The sequence below is a fragment of the Malus domestica genome, chromosome 12, assembly GCF_042453785.1.
Source record: "Malus domestica chromosome 12, GDT2T_hap1".
Taxonomy (NCBI): Eukaryota; Viridiplantae; Streptophyta; class Magnoliopsida; order Rosales; family Rosaceae; genus Malus; species Malus domestica.
This window is the reverse complement of record NC_091672.1, coordinates 30,165,437-30,185,610: the sequence shown is the minus strand read 5'-3', so window position 1 is coordinate 30,185,610 and position 20,174 is coordinate 30,165,437. Positions and strand designations below refer to the sequence as shown.

At 39.7% G+C, this 20,174-nt stretch overlaps 6 protein-coding genes across 6 annotated transcripts; 4 read left to right on the top strand and 2 right to left on the bottom strand.

Moving 5' to 3' along the window:
- Positions 1-1,793: 1,793 nt before the first annotated feature.
- Positions 1,794-5,060, bottom strand: LOC103451033 (receptor-like protein kinase ANXUR2). Its single transcript, XM_008390459.3, has one exon. It carries the CDS (start codon positions 4,702-4,704, stop codon positions 2,065-2,067), a length of 2,640 nt encoding a protein of 879 aa, XP_008388681.1. The 5' UTR covers positions 4,705-5,060; the 3' UTR covers positions 1,794-2,064.
- A 1,902-nt stretch (positions 5,061-6,962) lies between these two features.
- Positions 6,963-8,176, top strand: LOC103451035 (uncharacterized). The gene is made up of 2 exons (XM_008390460.3): positions 6,963-7,613; positions 7,957-8,176. The coding sequence occupies exons 1-2, from the start codon at positions 7,109-7,111 to the stop codon at positions 8,034-8,036; spliced, it is 585 nt and encodes a 194-aa protein (XP_008388682.1). The 5' UTR covers positions 6,963-7,108; the 3' UTR covers positions 8,037-8,176.
- A 1,649-nt stretch (positions 8,177-9,825) lies between these two features.
- LOC103451034 (uncharacterized) lies at positions 9,826-12,530 on the top strand. The gene is made up of 6 exons (XM_017336362.3): positions 9,826-9,942; positions 10,201-10,395; positions 10,814-10,981; positions 11,150-11,282; positions 11,439-11,578; positions 12,085-12,530. The coding sequence occupies exons 3-6, from the start codon at positions 10,958-10,960 to the stop codon at positions 12,337-12,339; spliced, it is 552 nt and encodes a 183-aa protein (XP_017191851.2). The 5' UTR covers positions 9,826-9,942; positions 10,201-10,395; positions 10,814-10,957; the 3' UTR covers positions 12,340-12,530.
- A 742-nt stretch (positions 12,531-13,272) lies between these two features.
- LOC103451036 (PRA1 family protein E-like) lies at positions 13,273-14,539 on the top strand. Its single transcript, XM_008390461.4, has one exon. It carries the CDS (start codon positions 13,538-13,540, stop codon positions 14,192-14,194), a length of 657 nt encoding a protein of 218 aa, XP_008388683.1. The 5' UTR covers positions 13,273-13,537; the 3' UTR covers positions 14,195-14,539.
- Positions 14,540-15,135: 596 nt separating this feature from the next.
- On the bottom strand, positions 15,136-17,039 carry LOC103451037 (probable prefoldin subunit 4). The gene is made up of 3 exons (XM_008390462.4): positions 16,917-17,039; positions 16,678-16,788; positions 15,136-15,529 (listed from the first exon to the last, which is right to left on the bottom strand). Exons 1-3 carry the CDS (start codon positions 16,923-16,925, stop codon positions 15,269-15,271), a joined length of 381 nt encoding a protein of 126 aa, XP_008388684.2. The 5' UTR covers positions 16,926-17,039; the 3' UTR covers positions 15,136-15,268.
- Positions 17,040-18,036: 997 nt separating this feature from the next.
- Positions 18,037-19,470, top strand: LOC103451038 (aspartic proteinase CDR1-like). The gene has a single exon (XM_008390463.3). It carries the CDS (start codon positions 18,037-18,039, stop codon positions 19,468-19,470), a length of 1,434 nt encoding a protein of 477 aa, XP_008388685.2.
- The last annotated feature ends 704 nt before the right edge of the window (positions 19,471-20,174 follow it).

The window sequence follows — 20,174 nt, the reverse complement described above, 5'->3', positions numbered from 1 at the left end:
TTCCAAACGGTCTGATGAGTTAGCTGTTAAGGATTCGCTGGCTCTCAGTGTTCAGTGTGCAGGTTCTGTGTCTAATATGGCCCAACGCCTATTTGCTCGAACCCGCCAAGTTGAATCATTGGCGGCTGAAGTGATGAGTCTCAAACAGGAGATTAGAGGGCTCAAGCATGAGAATAAACAGTTGCACCGGCTCGCACATGACTATGCTACAAACATGAAGAGGAAGCTTGACCAGATGAAGGAAACTGATGGTCAGGTTTTACTTGATCATCAGAGATTTGTGGGTTTGTTCCAAAGGCATTTATTGCCTTCGTCTTCTGGGGCTGTACCGCGTAATGAAGCTCCAAATGATCAACCTCTGATGCCTCCTCCTCCTAGGGTTCTGTCCAGTACTGAGGCTCCAAATGATCCCCCTCCGGTGCCTTCTCTTTCTGGGGCTCTACCGACTGCTGAGACTTCTCCTAAGCAACCTTTGTGAAGGCTCCCTCTTGTGTGTTTATTTTGACTCATGTATATGTACATATTTGTAGCTTATCGGGGATATCAATAAATAAGCTTTCCTTCATTTCAACGTATTGTGTTAAATACACCAAAGCCTTCTTCGCTAAGTTCTTTGAATTTTCTTTTGTTGAAGCTTGTATGTTGAAGCTTTCTGAGTGGAGCATGTAGGTTGGGGTAGTGTTCCCTTAATTTCCCGAGTGAGGAAAACTTCTTGGTTGGAGACTTGGAAAATCCAAGTCACTGAGTGGGATCGGCTATATGAATCTTAGAACGCCATTGTGCTCGATCCTGTGTCATGTCCTTCGTTAGATCCAAGTACTCTAAGTCTTTTCTTAGAGTCTCTTCCAAAGTTTTCCTAGGTCTTCCTCTACCCCTTCGGCCCTGAACCTCTGTCCCATAGTCGCATCTTCTAATCGGAGCGTCAGTAGGCCTTCTTTGCACATGTCCAAACCACCGTAACCGATTTTCTCTCATCTTTCCTTCAATTTCGGCTACTCCTACTTTACCCCGGATATCCTCATTCCTAATCTTATCCTTTCTCGTGTGCCCACACATCCAACGAAGCATCCTCATCTCCGCTACACCCATTTTGTGTACGTGTTGATGTTTCACCGCCCAACATTCTGTGCCATACAGCATCGCCGGCCTTATTGCCGTCCTATAAAATTTTCCCTTGAGCTTCAGTGGCATACGGCGGTCACACAACACGCCGGATGCACTCTTCCACTTCATCCATCCAGCTTGTATTCTATGGTTGAGATCTCCATCTAATTCTCCGTTCTTTTGCAAGATAGATCCTAGGTAACGAAAACGGTCGCTCTTTGGTATTTCTTGATCTCCGATCCTCACCCCTAACTCGTTTTGGCCTCCATTTGCACTGAACTTGCACTCCATATATTCTGTCTTTGATCGGCTTAGGCGAAGACCTGCCCTGACATATTTTCCAATTTATTTTCTGCAGGATGGATGCAAGACGTTGCAGCCAAATAGCGCAACGGATCTACAACGACGTTGGGGTAGTATCGGTGTTAGATCAGTGGCCGGCTGTGCCGTTTGTAAATTTCCATCTTTTTATGCTACGTTCTAGTTTTATGGATTGGGGTTTAGGGTTTAGAAAATATAATCAGGCTCACAGTGTATGAAACTCAGAAATCTTTGTTTGTTTCTCGAGAAAATAGACGGGAAAGTGTAAAGCATCTGAACGATTCTTACTCATTGGAACAAAGTAGAGAGGTAAAAACATGAAGAATCTAACAAAATGATTCCTTCTATGTTCTTTCCGATTTCCACAATTTACAGTTGATAATATATCGTGTATATAAGATTTATATACTAGATGAGAGACTAATATACAAATTATAACTTTATCATATAGCACACCGGGAAGAACAAACTCGACTTCTGCATGAACTTGTTTGAGTAGCGTACAGATTGCTATAGAATCATATATAGGAACAAAAAGTAGACAAAGTACTACATACAACGAAAGCAATTAATCTTGTGAGTTGGTCTGATCCCATATTGCTTTCTCTTACAGCAAATCATGAACTAAGAGCATTACGTTTATCGACCTTTTGGATTGACAATCTGTGAGAAGATTGCGCTGGTGTCGTCGGTGTTCTCATTTGTGGTGGTGGTGTTGTTGTTGTTGTTGGTTTCTTCTCCCAAATCACTATCGCTTCCGAGGCTCAGGTTGCTGTAGTGTACTGCCATCATGTTTTGGTTTCTCAGATGGGGGTCGTCAGAGTCACTTCTTTCGCGTCTTGAGGAGTGACTCGAGCCATCTGTGTCGTCCTGCAACTGGAGTGCAAACTCAAGGTTCCACAAGATGTCGTTCAAAGTGGGGCGGTCGAGTCCTGAGTCGGACAAGCACTTCTCAGCTGTGTCTGCGAATTTTTTTACGCTTTCCATGTTGACTTTCCCCTTGAGGTGAGGATCAATGTTTTCCTCCACAATTCCTTTTCTTTGGCAATGAAGAGCCCAATCCGCTAGACTGACCTGTTCCTTCGACAGGCTAGGGTTGAGAGCTGGCCTTGCGAACAATGCCTCGAAGAGGACAACTCCGAACGAGTAGACATCGGATTTTTCTGTCAGTTGCTGCCTCCTGAAGTATTCGGGGTCCAAGTAACCAAAGCTACCCTTCACCACTGTGCTAACATGGCCTTGATCCATGTTGGGACCAGTCTTCGAGAGCCCGAAATCAGAAACCTTGGCCTCCCAATTCTCGTCCAAGAGAATGTTTGTCGTCTTGACATCCCTGTGGATGATGGTCCACCTAGCCCCGGTGTGAAGGTAATGAAGTCCCTTTGCTGCTCCAATACAGATCTCCAGCCTTTTCTTCCATGACAGTTGACCTTGAGATTTGTTGCCCTTGTACAGATGCTCTCGTAGAGTGCCGCGTGACATGTAGTCATAAACCAAGCACATTTCATTATCTTCTTCACAGAAGCCAATTAGAGAGACCAAGTGTTTATGCCTCAGCTCTGAAAGCATCTCAATTTCGGTCTGGAATTCGTGAACTCCTTGCTCTGATTGTGGGTTGGATCTCTTGATGGCCACATTTGTTCCTCCATCAATGGCACCCTTGTACACCTTTCCGAATCCTCCAACACCAATGACATTAGACTCGTCGAAATTCTTAGTAGCATGTTTCATCTCAGGGAAGGTGAAACGCCTACAACGGCCTTGAGCAGCTGATGACAGGTGGGCGCTACCATTGCTCTTGCCTGAGGTTGTGGATTTGGTGCCACTGGTATGGGAATTGCCGTAGATTGGTAGCCAGCTAGAGGTGTGTGTATCGCTTCCCAGGGCCTTTTTCTTTCGTTGGTACACAGCAATGCACAATGCAGCAACTATGCCAAAGGCTGCAGCTCCTCCAGCAGCACCACCAATCACGTGAGCTTTGTTGGTTCCGCTTTCTCCCTGTTGCTGCTGACTTTGAAAGCTTCTCTGCTTTTCCTCAATATCCTTTGCCAACATGTTGGAAATCTTGGGATTAAGGCCTGCCAAGTTTTTAGCTTGTTCGAGCTTGAATATCTCCACCCCATTGAGGAGCGAATCATAGAACTCTGGACTTGATTTCGTTGAAGGATGCAAGGCTAGCCAAAGGTCACCGTTAAAATCCTCATCGGCCGCTACCACATAATCTCTGTATGTAGTCACCCCCTTTCCTCCTGTCCATCCGATCACATCTGCTTCAGCCTCGGCGGTTTGATTATTAATGTAGATTGTGAACACTATTTGGTTGGTTTTGGTGAGGTAAAAGTCACAGAAGTGTAACCTCACAAGGTACATGAATTTGGCATCAACTTGGTTGAACACCCATGTGAGGTTGTAACCGAGGTTGATGTCCTTCTTCTCACCCATTGATCTCGAGGTCCTGTAGATATCAACGGGAGCAATGTATGGTGGCATATTTTTGTAGTCGATTTTTACACCCTTGGCGGCCTCATTGGTGACCCCAAGTTGCGCACCATATACATAAGCAAAGTCATCGTACCATGTCCTTGTTAGGGCGCCGGAGTCATTGGTTGGGGAAATAAACTGCCCCCCAATATTCACTCTAAACATGGTCTGCAAATTTGACCTCTTGCCGTCAAAAGTCTGGTCTGAAGACCCGACTATTGCAGCGTCGCCGAACATGTCAGGCGTTCCAATCAGCTCAATGCCATTCACAAATGCAAACCCCGAGGAAGGCGAAAAGGTGACCTCTAGAGAATCCTTGTTGAGGGGTGCCAGCAGATACTCTCTCATGATATAAGCTTGTGTAAGGGCCTTGCAAGTGATTGAAGCGCTAAAGTTTTGCAAGAGAGTGATTCCATTGGCGACAACCGAAAAATAGGACCCCTCAGCGTTGTTGCTGCCGTACACAGCCGGATAGAAATAAAGTCTAAGCATGTACCGCTGCTTCGGGTTCACAGGCAACTTGTATGTGGCATTCGCGGTGAAAATCCTGGCTTTCATGTATGGAACCTCGGAAAGAAGCGCAGGGTCCTGGTACTGCGCTTGTGCCGAGGTTGTCTTTGATGAATCGGCAAGGTACTTCGAGTCCGGTTGCCATTTCCTCCCATCTGCATCTTTGGCCTCATTTTCAGCGCCGCAGCCAAGGATCAGCGGATCTGAGCCCGGGTTTTCAGCATTGAGGCCGTTCAAGAACACGGATGCAAAGGCGAGAAAGAGAAGAATCGGGGTTTTGATGTACATTGCTAGCTAATAAAAAAAGAAAACGAAAAAGAAAAGAGAGACAGAGACCGATAGCTCTGTCAACGGCGTACAGGAAAACGGAGGACTCTGATCAATGAAGAAGTACAAGAAGTTCTCCTGTACGCCCGGAGAAACGACAAGGGTTTCTTTGGTCTCTGGTTTTTCTTTGTATTCTTCTTCTATGGATGATGGTGTTAACCTAAGCCATACCTAACCAAACGCAAAAACGGTTAGCGGTCTTACCTGGACCTCAAGGACTAGACCAGGCAAGACGAAGACATAGGCAGAGGGTTGATTATTTGGTACTCTTCTATTTTTTTGTAAAATGTGGGTTCTTTTGTTTTCTTAGTTCGTTTCGATTTCCATTTCTGAGATGTCCGTTGTTGTTTGACAGCCGGGAATGTAGTTGGAAACCAATGGTTCGGAGCAAGAATCGAAGATTGTACAGGTTTTGGTTGGTTGTAACAACGTTTGAAGTTTCTGTTTGTAGTAAAAGAACATGCTAAATTTAGCAATTTCTTTATAATGTTTTTGTTTCATAATTTGGAAAAATGTTTTGTTGAACCAATGAAATCTGAAGGAAGGAATCCACCGTTGATTTCATGGACTTATGAGCTGACTTCAATCGGTATATTGATTTCTATATGAATGTACCCCAAAAGCTGGAGAAACTACTCTAACGACCTCCTGCAATGTAGAACAGGAGCATTGCCCAAGCTTTAAGCCAATGACTAAGGGCTGGTGTGAAAGATACTTTAAAATGATTGAAAGTGTTTTTGAGAGAATATTTTTGGGTTTCAAAAGCACTTGAAGTGCTTCTCGCAAGAAACGCTAATTGCAGAAAGCACGCTTTCAACCATTTAAAAAAGATGGTGTCACGTAATGACTATAAAAGTTGAATTTGGGAAAAGATTTTACTTTTTGATCAACTAAGTGTTGTCTATAAAATTCGAACTCAAGACTTCTTATCACAAAGTAGAATTTCAAAAGACATTATAATAAATTAGATGTTATTTTGACACTTCCAAAAGATCACTTGAAACTTCTCTTTAATAAAACACGAGAGAAAATGCACACAAAGGAGTGTAGGATAATAATTTTTGTTTTGTGCCAATAACAACTCTCTACATGAATGTTAAATTAAGAAACTTAGTAGCAATGAATAGTAAACATCTGGCACTACTCTCTCTTATTTCTTGAATGGTATGGAGGAGTGTATGATGACTGTTTTGGAGTACTAGTACTAACAACTCCCTTAATTTCAAAAGATCATTCAAAACTATTCCTTAATTAAAACACTTACAAGAGAAAATGCACACAAAGGGATTGGAGGGTAACATTTTTTGGTGCTAATAACGGCTCTCTACATGAGTTGCAACTCCTCTTTGGGGGAGTGTATGACGACTATTTTGGAGTACTATTAATGGAGTGCTACTAACAAATCCTTAAATTAAAAGATTATTCAGATGTGTTACATTGTTCATTGTTATTTAAACTACATTTACTTATCACATTACCCGCAATACAGAGGTTGTCAACAATTAGTTCAAATAGTAGCACTCGTGTGTAAAGAGAAGTGATTTGTGCACATTTTTTTTCTTCCTGTTGTGCTTATGAATTTTAGAGTGAATAAATCAAAAGAGAATTACAGAATATAAAATAAATAAATAAATTGTCCTCCATGAGCAAATTGGTCCGAAAATCCTAATTATTCACAATATTAAAAAATTGTAACTTCTAGAATGATACTGTTGTCAAAGGTAGGTAACCATTGATCATATTATCATTCTTTTTTTAGTATCACCAGCTAAAAATCCAAAGACATGACGTACATAAATTTAGGGAGCATGCCTGCACAAGATATTTGTTAGAATATGAGAAGATATGTACGTGCTATGTACCCTCCAAAATTAACAAATTAATTAGGGAAGGTTTTGTTTAGTGACAGTTAGAAATGGATGGTGGAAATGGCAACGGATGTGCGCGGCCACCGCAGGTCCATCCACCCTCGTTGTCCCCATTAAAGGCCTTCACACAACGTCTGTGTTGAGCTGGTCGGGTTGGTGAGAGATCATGCACCTCAGAAACCCTAAATTCCTCTGATCCTTTTCTCCTTCTGATTATCTTTTTTGGGGAAGAAATAAAACACCGCCACCCCACCCCAACCCTCCAACCCGGCCCCGTACCACACTCAGATCGAAAGACCTATGTCTGATTGGTGCGGCGGCTTCCTTCTATTGCCGCTGTCACCACCACCACCTCCGTATTGAGAACACACACATATACACATACATAAACCTTATACCATACATTCAATACCATACACCACCACGTACGTACGTGCATGCATTTGGTTAATCAAGCAAACTCATCGTTTGTTTAATTAATTTTTAGTTACGTAAAAATGAAGGACGAGAACTTACACCGAAGGAAGATGTCGTCATCGTCGCCATCACTATCCCTTTCATCCTCCTCCGAGGAGCTGCAGCACATGCCGCTGGCCCCACCCAAGATGTTGAACCGGAAGCGCCTGAGCAAGCAGCTGTCCATGTGCGAGACGCCTAGGGACATCGCCTGGGAGAGGCGGCGGCGCCAGATTCTCAGCCAGGAGAGGAGGATGCACGGGATCAGAGACTCCGAAGACATGCATCTGACGGACGAGGACTTGCATGAACTCAAAGGGTGCATTGAGCTAGGGTTTGGGTTCAATGAGGAGGAAGGTCAGAGGTTGAGCGCTACCTTGCCCGCTCTTGACCTTTACTTCGCGGTCAACCGCCAGTATTCCCTGAGCCCCGTGTCCACACCGAATAGCGCTAGCTCCCGCCATTCTACTTCGTCAATGGGTGGACATTCGTTGTCGTTTGGAAGCCCTACGAGCGATACCGATGCATGGAAGATATGCAGTCCAGGTATGACGACTTTCTATCATAACAAAAGTATGATAAGAGAACATTTTTTTTAATAAATATACACAATATTTTAGTACTTTATCTGTCAAATGGGAAGGATGTTTCAGACTTTGAGCTGCTTCTATATTTGTGAAGAAAAATATAATTAAACTATCAATTCATAAAATATGAAATATGAGAATTTCATAAAAGAAAATATGAAATATGAGAATTTAATATTATTGTTTACCATACTATGCGTGGATATTGTAGACAATTGATGGTCATAGAATTAGTTTTTTAGAGTAATTTACTCCGAACTGTTTGTTTTGAAAAATATTAATTTGATTTTGTGGATTTGTAGGTGATAATCCTGAACAGGTGAAGACCAAATTGAGGCATTGGGCACAAGCTGTGGCTTGTTCAGTGATCCAGTCTTCCTGAAGAGTGGAATCATCATCAGATGGCTTTGCTTGTACAAAGGACTAAAAAGCAAAAGCAAAAACATGAAAAAAGAGAGGTTGTTCTTGTTCATGAGTGAGTGGTGCAGTTTAAGAAAATTGAAGTGTGAGATGGCTTTGCTTGTACAGAGGAAACTACTTATACTTTCTAGAGAGAGAGAGAGAGAGAGATAGAATTCTACAGGAAAAAAAAGGAGAGAGGAGATCGAGAGGAGGAAGAAGATCGATCGAGGTCGGCTTAAGGTTATGCTCAAGTGGGGTTTCTTGATTAATTTGTGCTACTAGTTACCATCTAAAGAGAGATTGGAACATGTTAAGCAGCATGCATGTATGCAAAAAACTGCAAATTAGAAGGATCTATTGGCACTCATCAGACTTTTCTGGTTGGTTTGGTTGGAGGATTAATGTGCTTAATTTTCTAATTACTTTTATAATCCAATTAAATTTCTCTTGGGTGCCCTGCACAGCACGTTTATCATGTAAGATATCTTTTTTGGGACACAGAGAGAGTTGATGATGTATATTGGGGACATCTAACATGCAACCACACCAGTAGCACATCCGGCATCATCGATCAAATATGAAAGTGGAATTGGAGGAATGTACTATATATGAAACAATTACCTTTAATAAATAGACCTCTTCTTAGAAATATTTGTTACTTTTTATTATTTTTTCTTAAGGATTGTTACTTTTTATTAGATATAGATGCTAATTGTAAAGACGTATTGCAATGATCATAAATTACAATATTTTTCATACCAATATTTGTCAAATGGAACGGATGATTCAGACGTTGAGCTTCTTCCATCTTTGTGAAGAAAAATATCATTAAAATATCGTTATAATTCGTAAAAGAAAATATGAAATATGAGAATTTCGTATTATTGCTATCATACTATGGATGAACTATTACTGTAGACAATCTATGATCATATAATTAGTATTTTGCATTTTAAACATTATAGTTTAATCCAAACTATTTGTTTTGAAAAAAATAATTAGATCTTGTGGTAAAAAGATCCCTACTTCTATTAGAAGAGAGATTTTTTTTTCATTGTACCAAAAATACAACAAGTATACTAAGTGTCACAAAACAATTGGTTGGATCCTTGAAATAAAAAACTTTCAACTAATTGTGTTGAGAGACCGAGCTATGTTCCCGGTAAAGTATCAAGTCATATTAAAATATTAAAGTATTTGTGTTTTCTAAAAATGTCATATGAATTAGTTGGAAAACACTACCAAATTTTTTTTTTATGACACTTAGTATTATTTATTTGTAAATGAAATGTCTTAGGTTCGATTATCGCTATAGGTAAATTTGAACCATATTATTACTAGCTCATTGTAAGATTTAGTCCACCTAAATAATATCGTTTGTTCAAGAAAAAAAAGAGAAATTTTATTAAAACCCATTCAACCTCCTTTTACACCCAATTATAAAAATATTTTATTTAAATTCCTAATTCACCCTTGTATAAAATTGAAAAATAAAAAACAAAATCAAAATGTCTTTTTACACCCGTTGTCACTTCCACCTCAAACCCCACCAGAGATCTGCTGGTGATTTTTCAAGGCAACTTTTGCCATCCATGGCAGTCCATTTACCTTCCACAAGCTTTGACATCTAACGCCTTCCATACAACACAAAGGTACCCTTGGTCGTGATTCTCTACGTTGCCGACTCTGTAACACTCGAAAATTGTGTAGGCCCCGATTTGCTTTTGGCATTTGTCGATTGAAGGAAGTGAGCAATAAAGAGGAGGAGGAGGAGAATATAAGATGGAAATAGAGAGAACGGAAAAAAAAAGCCTGAAAAGAGAAGATGCTGACACAAAAGATTCACTCGCCTCAATGAAGAAGATGCCGGAAAGCAGCGGGCGTTGGTGGGGCTGATATGGGTTCATCTCCTTTCAATATATTTTTCTTATCTCACATTAATTTAGGGGTAAAATGAAGGATTTAATGGCAAATATATTTAACTTGGGTATAGAAAGAAGTTTTTAAGGTTCAAATAAAATTTCCCAAAAAAAATCTGATAGAATTGGGTACTTTGAGGTGAAAATAATTAACTCATTAAAAAGTAAATTTTGCGTCCGCAAAAACTGACCCTTTTTCTTCGCGTTTCCAATTATCCGTGGCAGGCATAAACCATAAACCCCAGAAACACTCGGATCCTCCTCCTCCGCTGTCTCTGCGTTTCTATGTGTCTCAACCCAACCGAGAGTTGAACTCTCACTGAGAACTCTCTCCGCTCACACCCTCAAAAACCTAAGGAGACGAACTACTATTCCTCTTTACCCTTCCCATGGCATCTGACGCTTCTGCTGCCCTTGCAGGTTCTTTCTCCAACTCTTATCACTCACCAGTCACCCTTTTTCCTTGAATACCATCTGGTATCTGAGGCAAAAAGTTCACTAATTTATGATTGCCCATGATTTTCAATTCATATATATGTGTATATATTGTTGTATAATTCCATTTTCTTTCGAATTAGTCTCATTTGTAAATTTCAAGTTTGCCCCTTTACTCTTACGTAAAAAATAGAAAAGTAATTCTTTGATAAAGTTCAACAATTTCTCAATGCTGCTGTTACTGGGAATCTTGATCTCTTAAAGAGCGAGTAAAAATGCTCTGTCTTTCTTGTGACGAATTGGGTTATTTTTGCTTGTTTCAGTTTGCTGTGGTTGTAATTGAATTGTTCAACAATTTCTCAATGATTTTTTAATTTTTTTCTTGGGGTTTTGTTTCGGGTAGATTTGGCCCGGCAGCTTGATGAAGGGAAGGATTTGGCGAAAACTGTGGCTGATATTAAGGATGCCAACAAGCGAGGGGCCCTTCATTTCGCGGCTAGAGAGGGCAAGTAGTGTGCAAGTACTTGCTGGAGGAACTGAAACTTAGATGTTGATACAAAGGACGAAGACGGTCTGTGCTTCTTGTTATAAATCGTGTGTTTTTGTTCAACGAGACTAGAATGCGACTTTAGAATCTCTGTCAGTAATATAGAGAACTTAAGTCTAGCTAGAGTTTTACATTTATTGATATATCATAGATTCACAAGTCTTGTCTTTAAATATTGTTACTGCTTTACAGGTGAGACTGCTCTTGTTCATGCTGCCCCGGCAATGCCATACCGATACTGCAAAATACCTTCTTGATTCTGGTGCCAGTCTTGGTACAGCTAGTGAATTGGGAGCCGCAGCTCTTCATCATGCTGCTGGATTAGGTGAGTTTTTGAAAACTCATTTTTGGTTTTGTAAACTTTTACTGTGCGTGACATTGGATGAGGATGTTAAGCTCTCAGTAGCATTTCAAATTGCACCCGCATTTATGGCTCAATCAAATTGTATGAATTATATAATGGTTTGTGCTTGTACAACAGGAGACATTGAGTTGCTGAGGTATTTGATTTCCAAAGGTGCTGATGTTAATTCACAAAGTGACGCTGGAAGTCCTTTGATATGGGCTGCTGGTCATGGACAACAAGATGCCACGAAAATTTTGTTCGAACACCATGCTAATGTAAGCTTTTATGAAGATGCTTGTTTTGCTTATTTGCTTGGTAGTTCTGCAGAGAGGGTTCCTTTGAGCATCGTCCTTTCCTGGTTGGGGATGTTGTCCTTCCCATTTCTCTTTCCTACATAGATAGGCACGGATTGTGCAGTTTCCTACCTTTGTCTTGCAGACTAGGTATTTTGGCTTTAAAGGCTTTCCTGAGCTTGCAAGCCTTCGGTGAAGATAGCAGCAACTCGCCTATGTTTGCTGTTACCACTTTCAGGCTTTTAGGGCCTCTCTTTGTTCTAGTTTTGTCATATAAACAATAGGACACTCGTTTTATGCAGCATTTCTTGTCTACAACTCTCTTTTGTGTAGGATTTGTTCACCTTCAGTTTTAATATTTGGTTCACTAATTCTGATAAAGCGTTCCTTGATAATTATATTAGAACAAAGGGTTTTCTTTATCTCACTGAAATATGTGGTGAGATTTGATTATATTATTTCATTGTGTGGTTATTTTTGTTTTGCAGCCAAATGCTGAAAATGATGACAGTATTACTCCTTTGTTGTCATCTGTTGCGGTTGGTATTTCCTATATGACTTATATGACGCGGGAATGTGAGACCCTCTGCCTTCTATGGTCATCATCCTCATCCTCCTCCATTACGAAAGCCTCATCTCCATCTCCACCTTTCTCGAGATTGACCAATTCTTCCTGTTATGCCAACAATCTTTTCTGTTGCTCCTCAAACTGTTTATACACTCTCTTGAAGAAGTCATTGTAAGAACTCAAGATTTGAAAACGATAAAGAAGGATTATGCGCTAAAAAGAAGGATTGAGTTTGGTGTGAGGATAAATGTAGGGATGCAGGGTTTATATGGACAAAAAAATAAAGAATGGGGTTCTAGACAATGTCACGTGGCATTACGTGATTGATTGAAAATTTTATCGAAATCTTAGTTAAATTATTGTAAACATGAAGTGACACGTGGCGCTCGGGATTGGTTGAAAATATTATCGGAAATCTATCCACAAAATAGTACATTCAGATAATGACACGTGATGTGACTAGATTGGTTGAAAATCTTATCGTAATATTGGCTAAATTATAGTAAACAGATAGTGACACGTGACGCGTTATGATTGATTGAAAATCTTAGCGGAAATCTATCCACAAAATAGTACATTCGGATAATGACACGTGGCGTAACAAAATTGGTTGAAAATCTTATCGTAATCTTAGCTAAATTATTGTAAACAGATAGTGATACGTGGCACGTCGGGATTGATTGAAAATCTTAGTGAAAATCTATTTACAAAATAGTACGTTTGGATAATGACACGTGACGTGACGAAATTGGTTAAAAATTCTATTCAAAATTAAAACTATTTTATTTATTTATTCTTTTATAAAAAAATTAAAATATTTAAAATGGACTGGGTACCAGCGCATTTTGTAAGGGTAGAGGTCGTTTATGCCAGCGCATTTTTTTAGGGGTGGAGATGTATTTGGCATTGTTCATTGGAATCTATCAATGTTCACTGAATGAATTAAGTGTTTTTTATAAATAAAATCTTCTAAGAAATAAGATAAAAAATGAATTTACGCCAACACTCTCTTTTAAGTTGCGGCCTAAACTAATGCATAACTTGGGTTTCCATCAATGCAATTCGGGTTTGAAACTCCTTGCTTTCCTCTGGAACGCTTTCCATTCTCTTAATAATAATAAATTTTAAAAAAAATCTTGAAAATAAAACAAATAAAAACCTGAAACCTTGACTGTATACAGAAGGGTACCACTGTTAAGCAAAATTCCAGTTGTATTTCAACAAAAACTACAATATTCTCACTTAAAAAACAGAAAGGCTACAAACAATTAAAATAAACTAAATTTCCGAGCTTTCTCTAACATTTTCGAACTTTCTATCGATCGAGGTCAAAATCTCCCTCCGCCGCCCAAATTTCCCCGATTTCCACCAACATGCCGCTAAAACCACAGTCGAGTTACGGCACCACCACCATCACCGCCGCCCAAATCGACCCCCAAACGACCAAAGACCTCACCTTTACCTCCCGCCCCAAACCCCAGACCTCCTTCCAACCCCTGTACCCCACTATCACCTCCCAATCCGTGTACCCGACGCGCCGCCCATGGCCCGAGCTCTTTTCTCTCACCTCCTTCTCCGTCCCATCCAACTACGCCGACGCCATGGCGCGAATCAAGCTCAACACCGCCTACTTCCGCGTCAACTACACCATGGCGGCGCTCTTCATCGTCTTCCTCAGCCTCCTCTGGCACCCGATCTCCATGATCGTCTTCCTCATCGTCCTCGTCGCCTGGCTCGCCCTCTACTTCTTCCGCACCACCCCCGTCGCTCTGTACAACCAGAGCCTCGACGACAGGGTCGTTGCCATCGCGCTGGGATTGGTCACTGTCGTGGCGCTGGTATTCACTCACGTGGGTTTGAATGTGCTGGTGGCGCTGATCGTCGCCGTCGTGATTATGGGGCTCCACGCGGCGTTTCGAGTCACGGAAGATTTGTTTCTCGACGAGGAGACCGCCGCGGAAAACGGGTTGGCCTCGGTTGTTGCCAGCCAGCAGTCCCTACGCCTGCCGACTTCTTACACCCGGATTTGATTTGAACCCGGTTAAATCGGGTTTCCGGGATAAATTTGGATTTACAGTAGGGGTTTGGATATTTTTTTTCCGAGAAAATGGATTTTTGGGAAATTTTCGGTTTTTGGAGGGCTTTTATGCAAATCGCAGAGGGAAAATGTAGCGATTGCAGTGGGAAAGGTGTTTGGATTTTTTGTTTTTTCTTTGATATCAAATGGTTGGTAGAGTTTCATTACTACTTATGTAACAGTTTATGGTGTATTTTCTAGTGTATGTTCGGAGTATTTTATACTTCGAGAATACTCTGGAGTACCGTAGAATTTTCATTTGAATTGTTGTTTGATCAAAGATAAAATGTTGTGCCGATGTTGTACGGTTCCAGAACTTGAAGGGGTATATTTAGCCTCTCTTACATCGGATGAGAAACCTTAATAAGGACTGGTTTGATACTGAGATGCTTTTATAAAAAGTTGTAACAAAAAAAGCTGAAAACATGAAGCAGCAAAATGAGCTTATTCTTATAATGAGCTTATTCTTATAGCACAGCAGAAACAGTTTTTTTTCAAAACACAGCAATACCAAACCAGCAGTTTTTTTTAAGCAAAACACAGCAATACCAAACTATCCTGATTATAACAGCTTTTGCAGTTAAATTATGATTCTGGCATTTGGACTACCACAACTTTGATTCAAAGTTTTCAAGACAAGTGAAACATTATTTGTGTTCTTGAGTCCTTGATTTAAGCATGTTAGAACTTCGACCATTTGAGCTACAAGTTCATTGCCCAAAAATTGAAAGTTGGTCAAACCTTGGCCACCATATGGAGGGTGATTCAAGAAGCGGGCGAATTACATCAGCCAACAGACCTAACTCACGTCTGCCGAATTTCAAGATTTTACTGCAAAATCTTAATCGATTTTCTGAAATAAAGAAGATGATGAAGACAGAGAGACCATCCAGATGGTAGGAACAAGTTTCTTCATGTATTAAACATATAAGCGAACAATTCCTTCTCATAACAACATTCAACATCGCAATTCGTATCAACAACAAATCATTCAGGATACAGAACTACGGAAACAAGAGTCAAGCTTTTAATCCTCCTCTAGATTGATGGAGTCCTTGAACTTTCCATACAGAATTTTCTTCAACTCGGCCATCTGTGCAAGAATAGATTCCTTCTCTTCTTCAAGTTTCTCTAAACTTTTGCTCGTCGCCTCTTGCATCTCTTCGATCCTGCTCTCCACTTCTTCTTTTGGCACGTGGGCGAAGACTTCACCAATCTGGAACCGGACCACCTCCTCGTCAGTCAGAATCAACTCGTTGCAAGCATCCTCCAGATTATCCTTTGATTCCTGGACGGAAACATTGGATCAAGAAGAAGGCACATCTTACAAAATACCAGGATAACAAATAAATAAATGCGCTGGTCAATAGAAATGACGTTCAAGTCCAACTGTTAACAGTAAAACCTATGGCTGAGTGTTGAGAGCCAACCTGATACAAATTCTTAAAAAAAAATTTACACGTTAAAAGTTTAAGAGGAGAAAGGCAATATCCAAAAACAATCAATGTCGCAAAGTGATGACCGACTACTCAATGGACTAGAGATCTACAATAAGACTCCCAAGGAAAATAGAAAAAGTACACCAAGTTCACAAGACTCGGGGCAATGGAACAGTCAGGTATATGCCTTTATCCTCCCATGGAAAATCAATCGTGCCAAAGTAAACTTTGACATAAAGAAACACGCAAAATTATCATAACACAAAATCCCGGCATGGAGGCTTACTGAAGAAAGTTGATGAATAGTAAGTTGGCACATATCAGGAACCCTATTCCACGCTGACCAACAAGTTTTTTCATGTTAAACCACCCACTAAAACCATAGAATCATATGCAATTCCACTATCAACCTTCTTCGAGGCGACTTTCTGAACTTACTGCCGGTTGTACAACATAAAATTGGTTGCTTTCAAGGTAGTTTAAGAAATCATTTGATAAACCAATCCTGCAAAACCTAGAAGACTAACGAACAAATCAATCCGTCTTTAGCTTAGCAGCAGTGAGGCAATCGGTACCATCTCTTTTCTTTTCGTTTTAATCAATAAACAGCCAGTTAGCTTCTCTCTTCACTGTTTAGCACTTTCAGATTGCAATCGCCCTCTCTTCCCGCACCCTTAATTCAAAACACGGTACAAGTTCTATATACCGTCGACATGAATCCATTTAAACAAGTGCCATTCTGATTTTATTAGATTCAAGACACAAACAGAATATGCATTCTACAAATTTTGGCAATCACATCAAGTATAGGAACAAAAGACTTGATCTTTAAACAAAAATAAGAAGAAAAAAACTAAGCAACCCCAAACCCATGAAATTTGAGCCAAAATCACAACTTGGTTGGACGAATTTTCGAACCCCATCTCAAGAAATGCAACAAATCAAAACAAAATCCCATTAAATATAAAACAAAATAAAAAAGCCAAAAATTAATTACCTTGGCAAATTTGATCTCGTCCTCGAGCTCGTGAAACCGGTTATTCAATCTGCCAAATTTGTTGATGTTCTGCTGGTCCTCCCATGTCACCTCCGTCTCAGATCCTCCACCCTTTTGCCCCAATACAAAAAACTCATAAGTAAAATAATATAAATTACGAAACTTTTTGCACGGAAAATTGAAGTAATTAAGTACAGAGAAATTAATTTTTCGAATTAAATATTAGGGTTCGAATTCACCTGCTGCATATTTGATTCAAAGCGTTGAACGAACACGAAGAAGAAGCTCAGTGAACGGTGAAGAGTAAAGTCAGTCAAGAACTCAAACGGGTACTGTGGGCATTTCCGTACTTATACCTGATTAGTAAACGAATTGGGCTGTTAACAACACAACTACAGTTGTGGGCCTTCCAAGTAAAAAGAGGAAATATAATTTGGGACTTTTAGTGATGAATTGACAATTTACATATATCGTTCTACAACACTTATCATGTGATTTTCCGTAACGAATTATTTTCCTCTAAATATCGCATCAATGTTTATTTACAAACACTCATTATGTGTCTTAATGTGTCTTAATCCAAATATAACTTCAATATTTCTTCTTAGAACACTCATTAAACGACTTACGTGATAAAAAAGTTTTTTCTCCAAATTTCTTCTCAAATCTTCCTGCAACGCCTATCCCATGACCTCGTGTATTGAAAGAGTTGTTCCCCAAATATAGCCCAAATGCCCATCTCTTTAATACTCTTTTTGTAGTTTGACCAGTGAAGTTTTTATATAACACTTATCACGTGACCTGATAGTTCTAACTTTAGAGTGATCTTTTTCTTAGGCCTCATTTGAGCAAACTATGTTAGAGCTTTAAGAAGCCCATTCCAATGCCAATGCATGACCTAATTAGGAACGAGATCCTCCTTAAATCTCTCCCTCCAAAGCTCAGAGATCAAGTGATCCGGACCTTTAAAATTTGATCCAATGGTTAAAAACAGAGAGGTTAGTAAAAACTTTTAAATGTTATAATAATTTTTAACCGTTGAATCAAATTTTAAAGGTTCGAATCATTTGATTAACTCCTAGGCTTTGAAGGGAGAGATCCAGAGAGGATCTCTTTTCACTTAATCTGGTGGGCAATAAAACAAGACCCTAGAATTCAGGGTTTGACCTGAAGAACTGCATCCAATTAGAAAACAAGTGGTAACAAAAATGCCACCAGTAAAATAATCACATAAAACTCTGTATAACATCATCTAATTTTAGCCATTCTTGCAAATTTACCACCTTCTGTTTCTGGAAAGAGTTCTCCACTTCATGACCTAATTTTGCCTCAAAATTGCATGCATGCTAGCAAAAACTCATGGCAGCTGCACATCAGACTACCCATCTAGTGACTGTTAATCTTTTCTTTTATCTTGTAGTTTCTTCTTCATCAGCAAACAATGTAAATGGTGGCGGATTCAGCGTCGAACTCATTCGCCGAAACTCACCAAATTCACCATTCTACAATCATAATACATCTCGTCCAAAGAGCTTAAGCAATCGTTTTCGACATCTTTTGGAGCCGTCCAATCCAAACATACCGCAATCAGAAGTGAGACGCGACTTTGATGGCGAGCATCTCATGAAGTTTTCAATCGGAACTCCACCTGTGGATATTTATGGGGTTGCAGACACAGGCAGCACATTAATATGGACGCAATGTGAGCCGTGTATTGATTGCTACAAGCAGAAAAATCCCAAGTTCGACCCGAGAAAATCGTCAACGTATAGGAACGTTTCATGTGATGCACAAGAATGTAATTTACTCATAGATTCTGGCCCTAACTCTTGCTCATCATCTTCTGATCATCGTCAAGAGCTCTGCAATTACAATTACAGTTACGTAGACGGTGCAACTACCATTGGATTACTTGCGAAAGAAACAATCACGTTGAAGGCCGCATCCGGGAAACCGATTCCCTTACAAAATATTGTGTTTGGTTGTGGACATAATAATACAGGAGAAACGTTTCAGGAGAACCAAATGGGAGTAGTAGGGCTTGGAATCGGAAACATGTCGTTTATTTCCCAAATTTCCCCTGCAGTTGGAGGCAAAAAGTTCTCCTACTGTTTGGTTCCATCCCATGCAAATCCCACGTCCACAAGCAAGATGAGTTTCGGGAATGGGAGTGAGGTTTTGGGTGAAGGGGTGGTCTCAACGCGGTTGATCTCCGAGCTTGACAATAACGCTTATCGCGTCACGCTCGAAGGCATGAGCGTTGGAGACAAGTTTGTGCCTTTCAATTCATCCGGTAATGGGGCTTCGCCAGGGAATACTATTCTCGATTCCGGAACACCAAACACGTACTTGCCTCAACAATTTTATGATCCTTTGGTGGCGGAGTTGAAGAAGCAGATTGCGATGAGCCCCAGTGAAATAATGGACCCAACTTTTGGGACACTTGTTTGTTACAACAACAAGAACATTTTCAAAGGGAAAAAAATTACCGTGCATTTTGAAGGTGGTGCTAAGTTGCAGTTGACACCAAATCAGATCTTTTTCTACCACCAAGAGTTTCAGAATTTCTGTTTTGCAATGCAGAATTCAAGTTATGTCACTCGTGATGATTTTATTGTTTATGGGAATTATGTTCAGTCTAATTTCTGGATTGGTTTCGACCTAGAAAGAATGGTGGTTTCGTTTAAGCCAACTGATTGTACAAATAGTAGTAGCAGTGTTATTGCTACTCCCTTTTCCTTATCCTCCACTTATGTTTTGAATTTTCTCTTATTTGTAATTTTGACCTTCTAGAAAATTAGAAAAAATGGTGTATTGTGAATATTTTCTCTATTTACCTTTTTCAACTAACTTTGTGTATTTCTCCACTCTTTTAACATTTCAAGTGCATGCATGTTAGACAAGTCATATTTAAGTAAGTGCATTGCAATTTAGGCTTTTAATCTTTGAGATTTTCGTAATTCTTCACTTTAGTTTCAGCGATTTAAAATCGATATATAGAATTGATCATTGAGATTGTCCATCATCAATCATTTTAGTCATTTTATCACAAATCTATGTTAAATTGAAGAAACCACCAGTTTAAGTGAAATGATTGATTTGACAAAAATATCCTTAATTTAAAGGAGACTTCTCACGGAATGATCAAAATGATTGACGGTGTACAATCTTAGACCCACTTGTATCGATTTTAAATTTCAAGGATTAAAGTAAGAAACTATGCAAATATCAAAGATCATTTTAGCTAAAAAGCCTACAACTTATGGATCGATGAAATTCTTAAAAATAGACACAAATTAACACGCACGTGTTTGAAATCCATCGCAGATGTATCAGAAATTCATACAAATGAAATCATAAACGTGTTCAAAGTTTTAAGTTTTTGTAAATTTTGTTTAATATTTTAGTGCACAGATTAAAGTTTTAAGTTCAAATAGAATTTTTCCATATGGCATAAGACCTGGAGAAGTCAAAAGTTTGAAAACCCAAAAAATGAG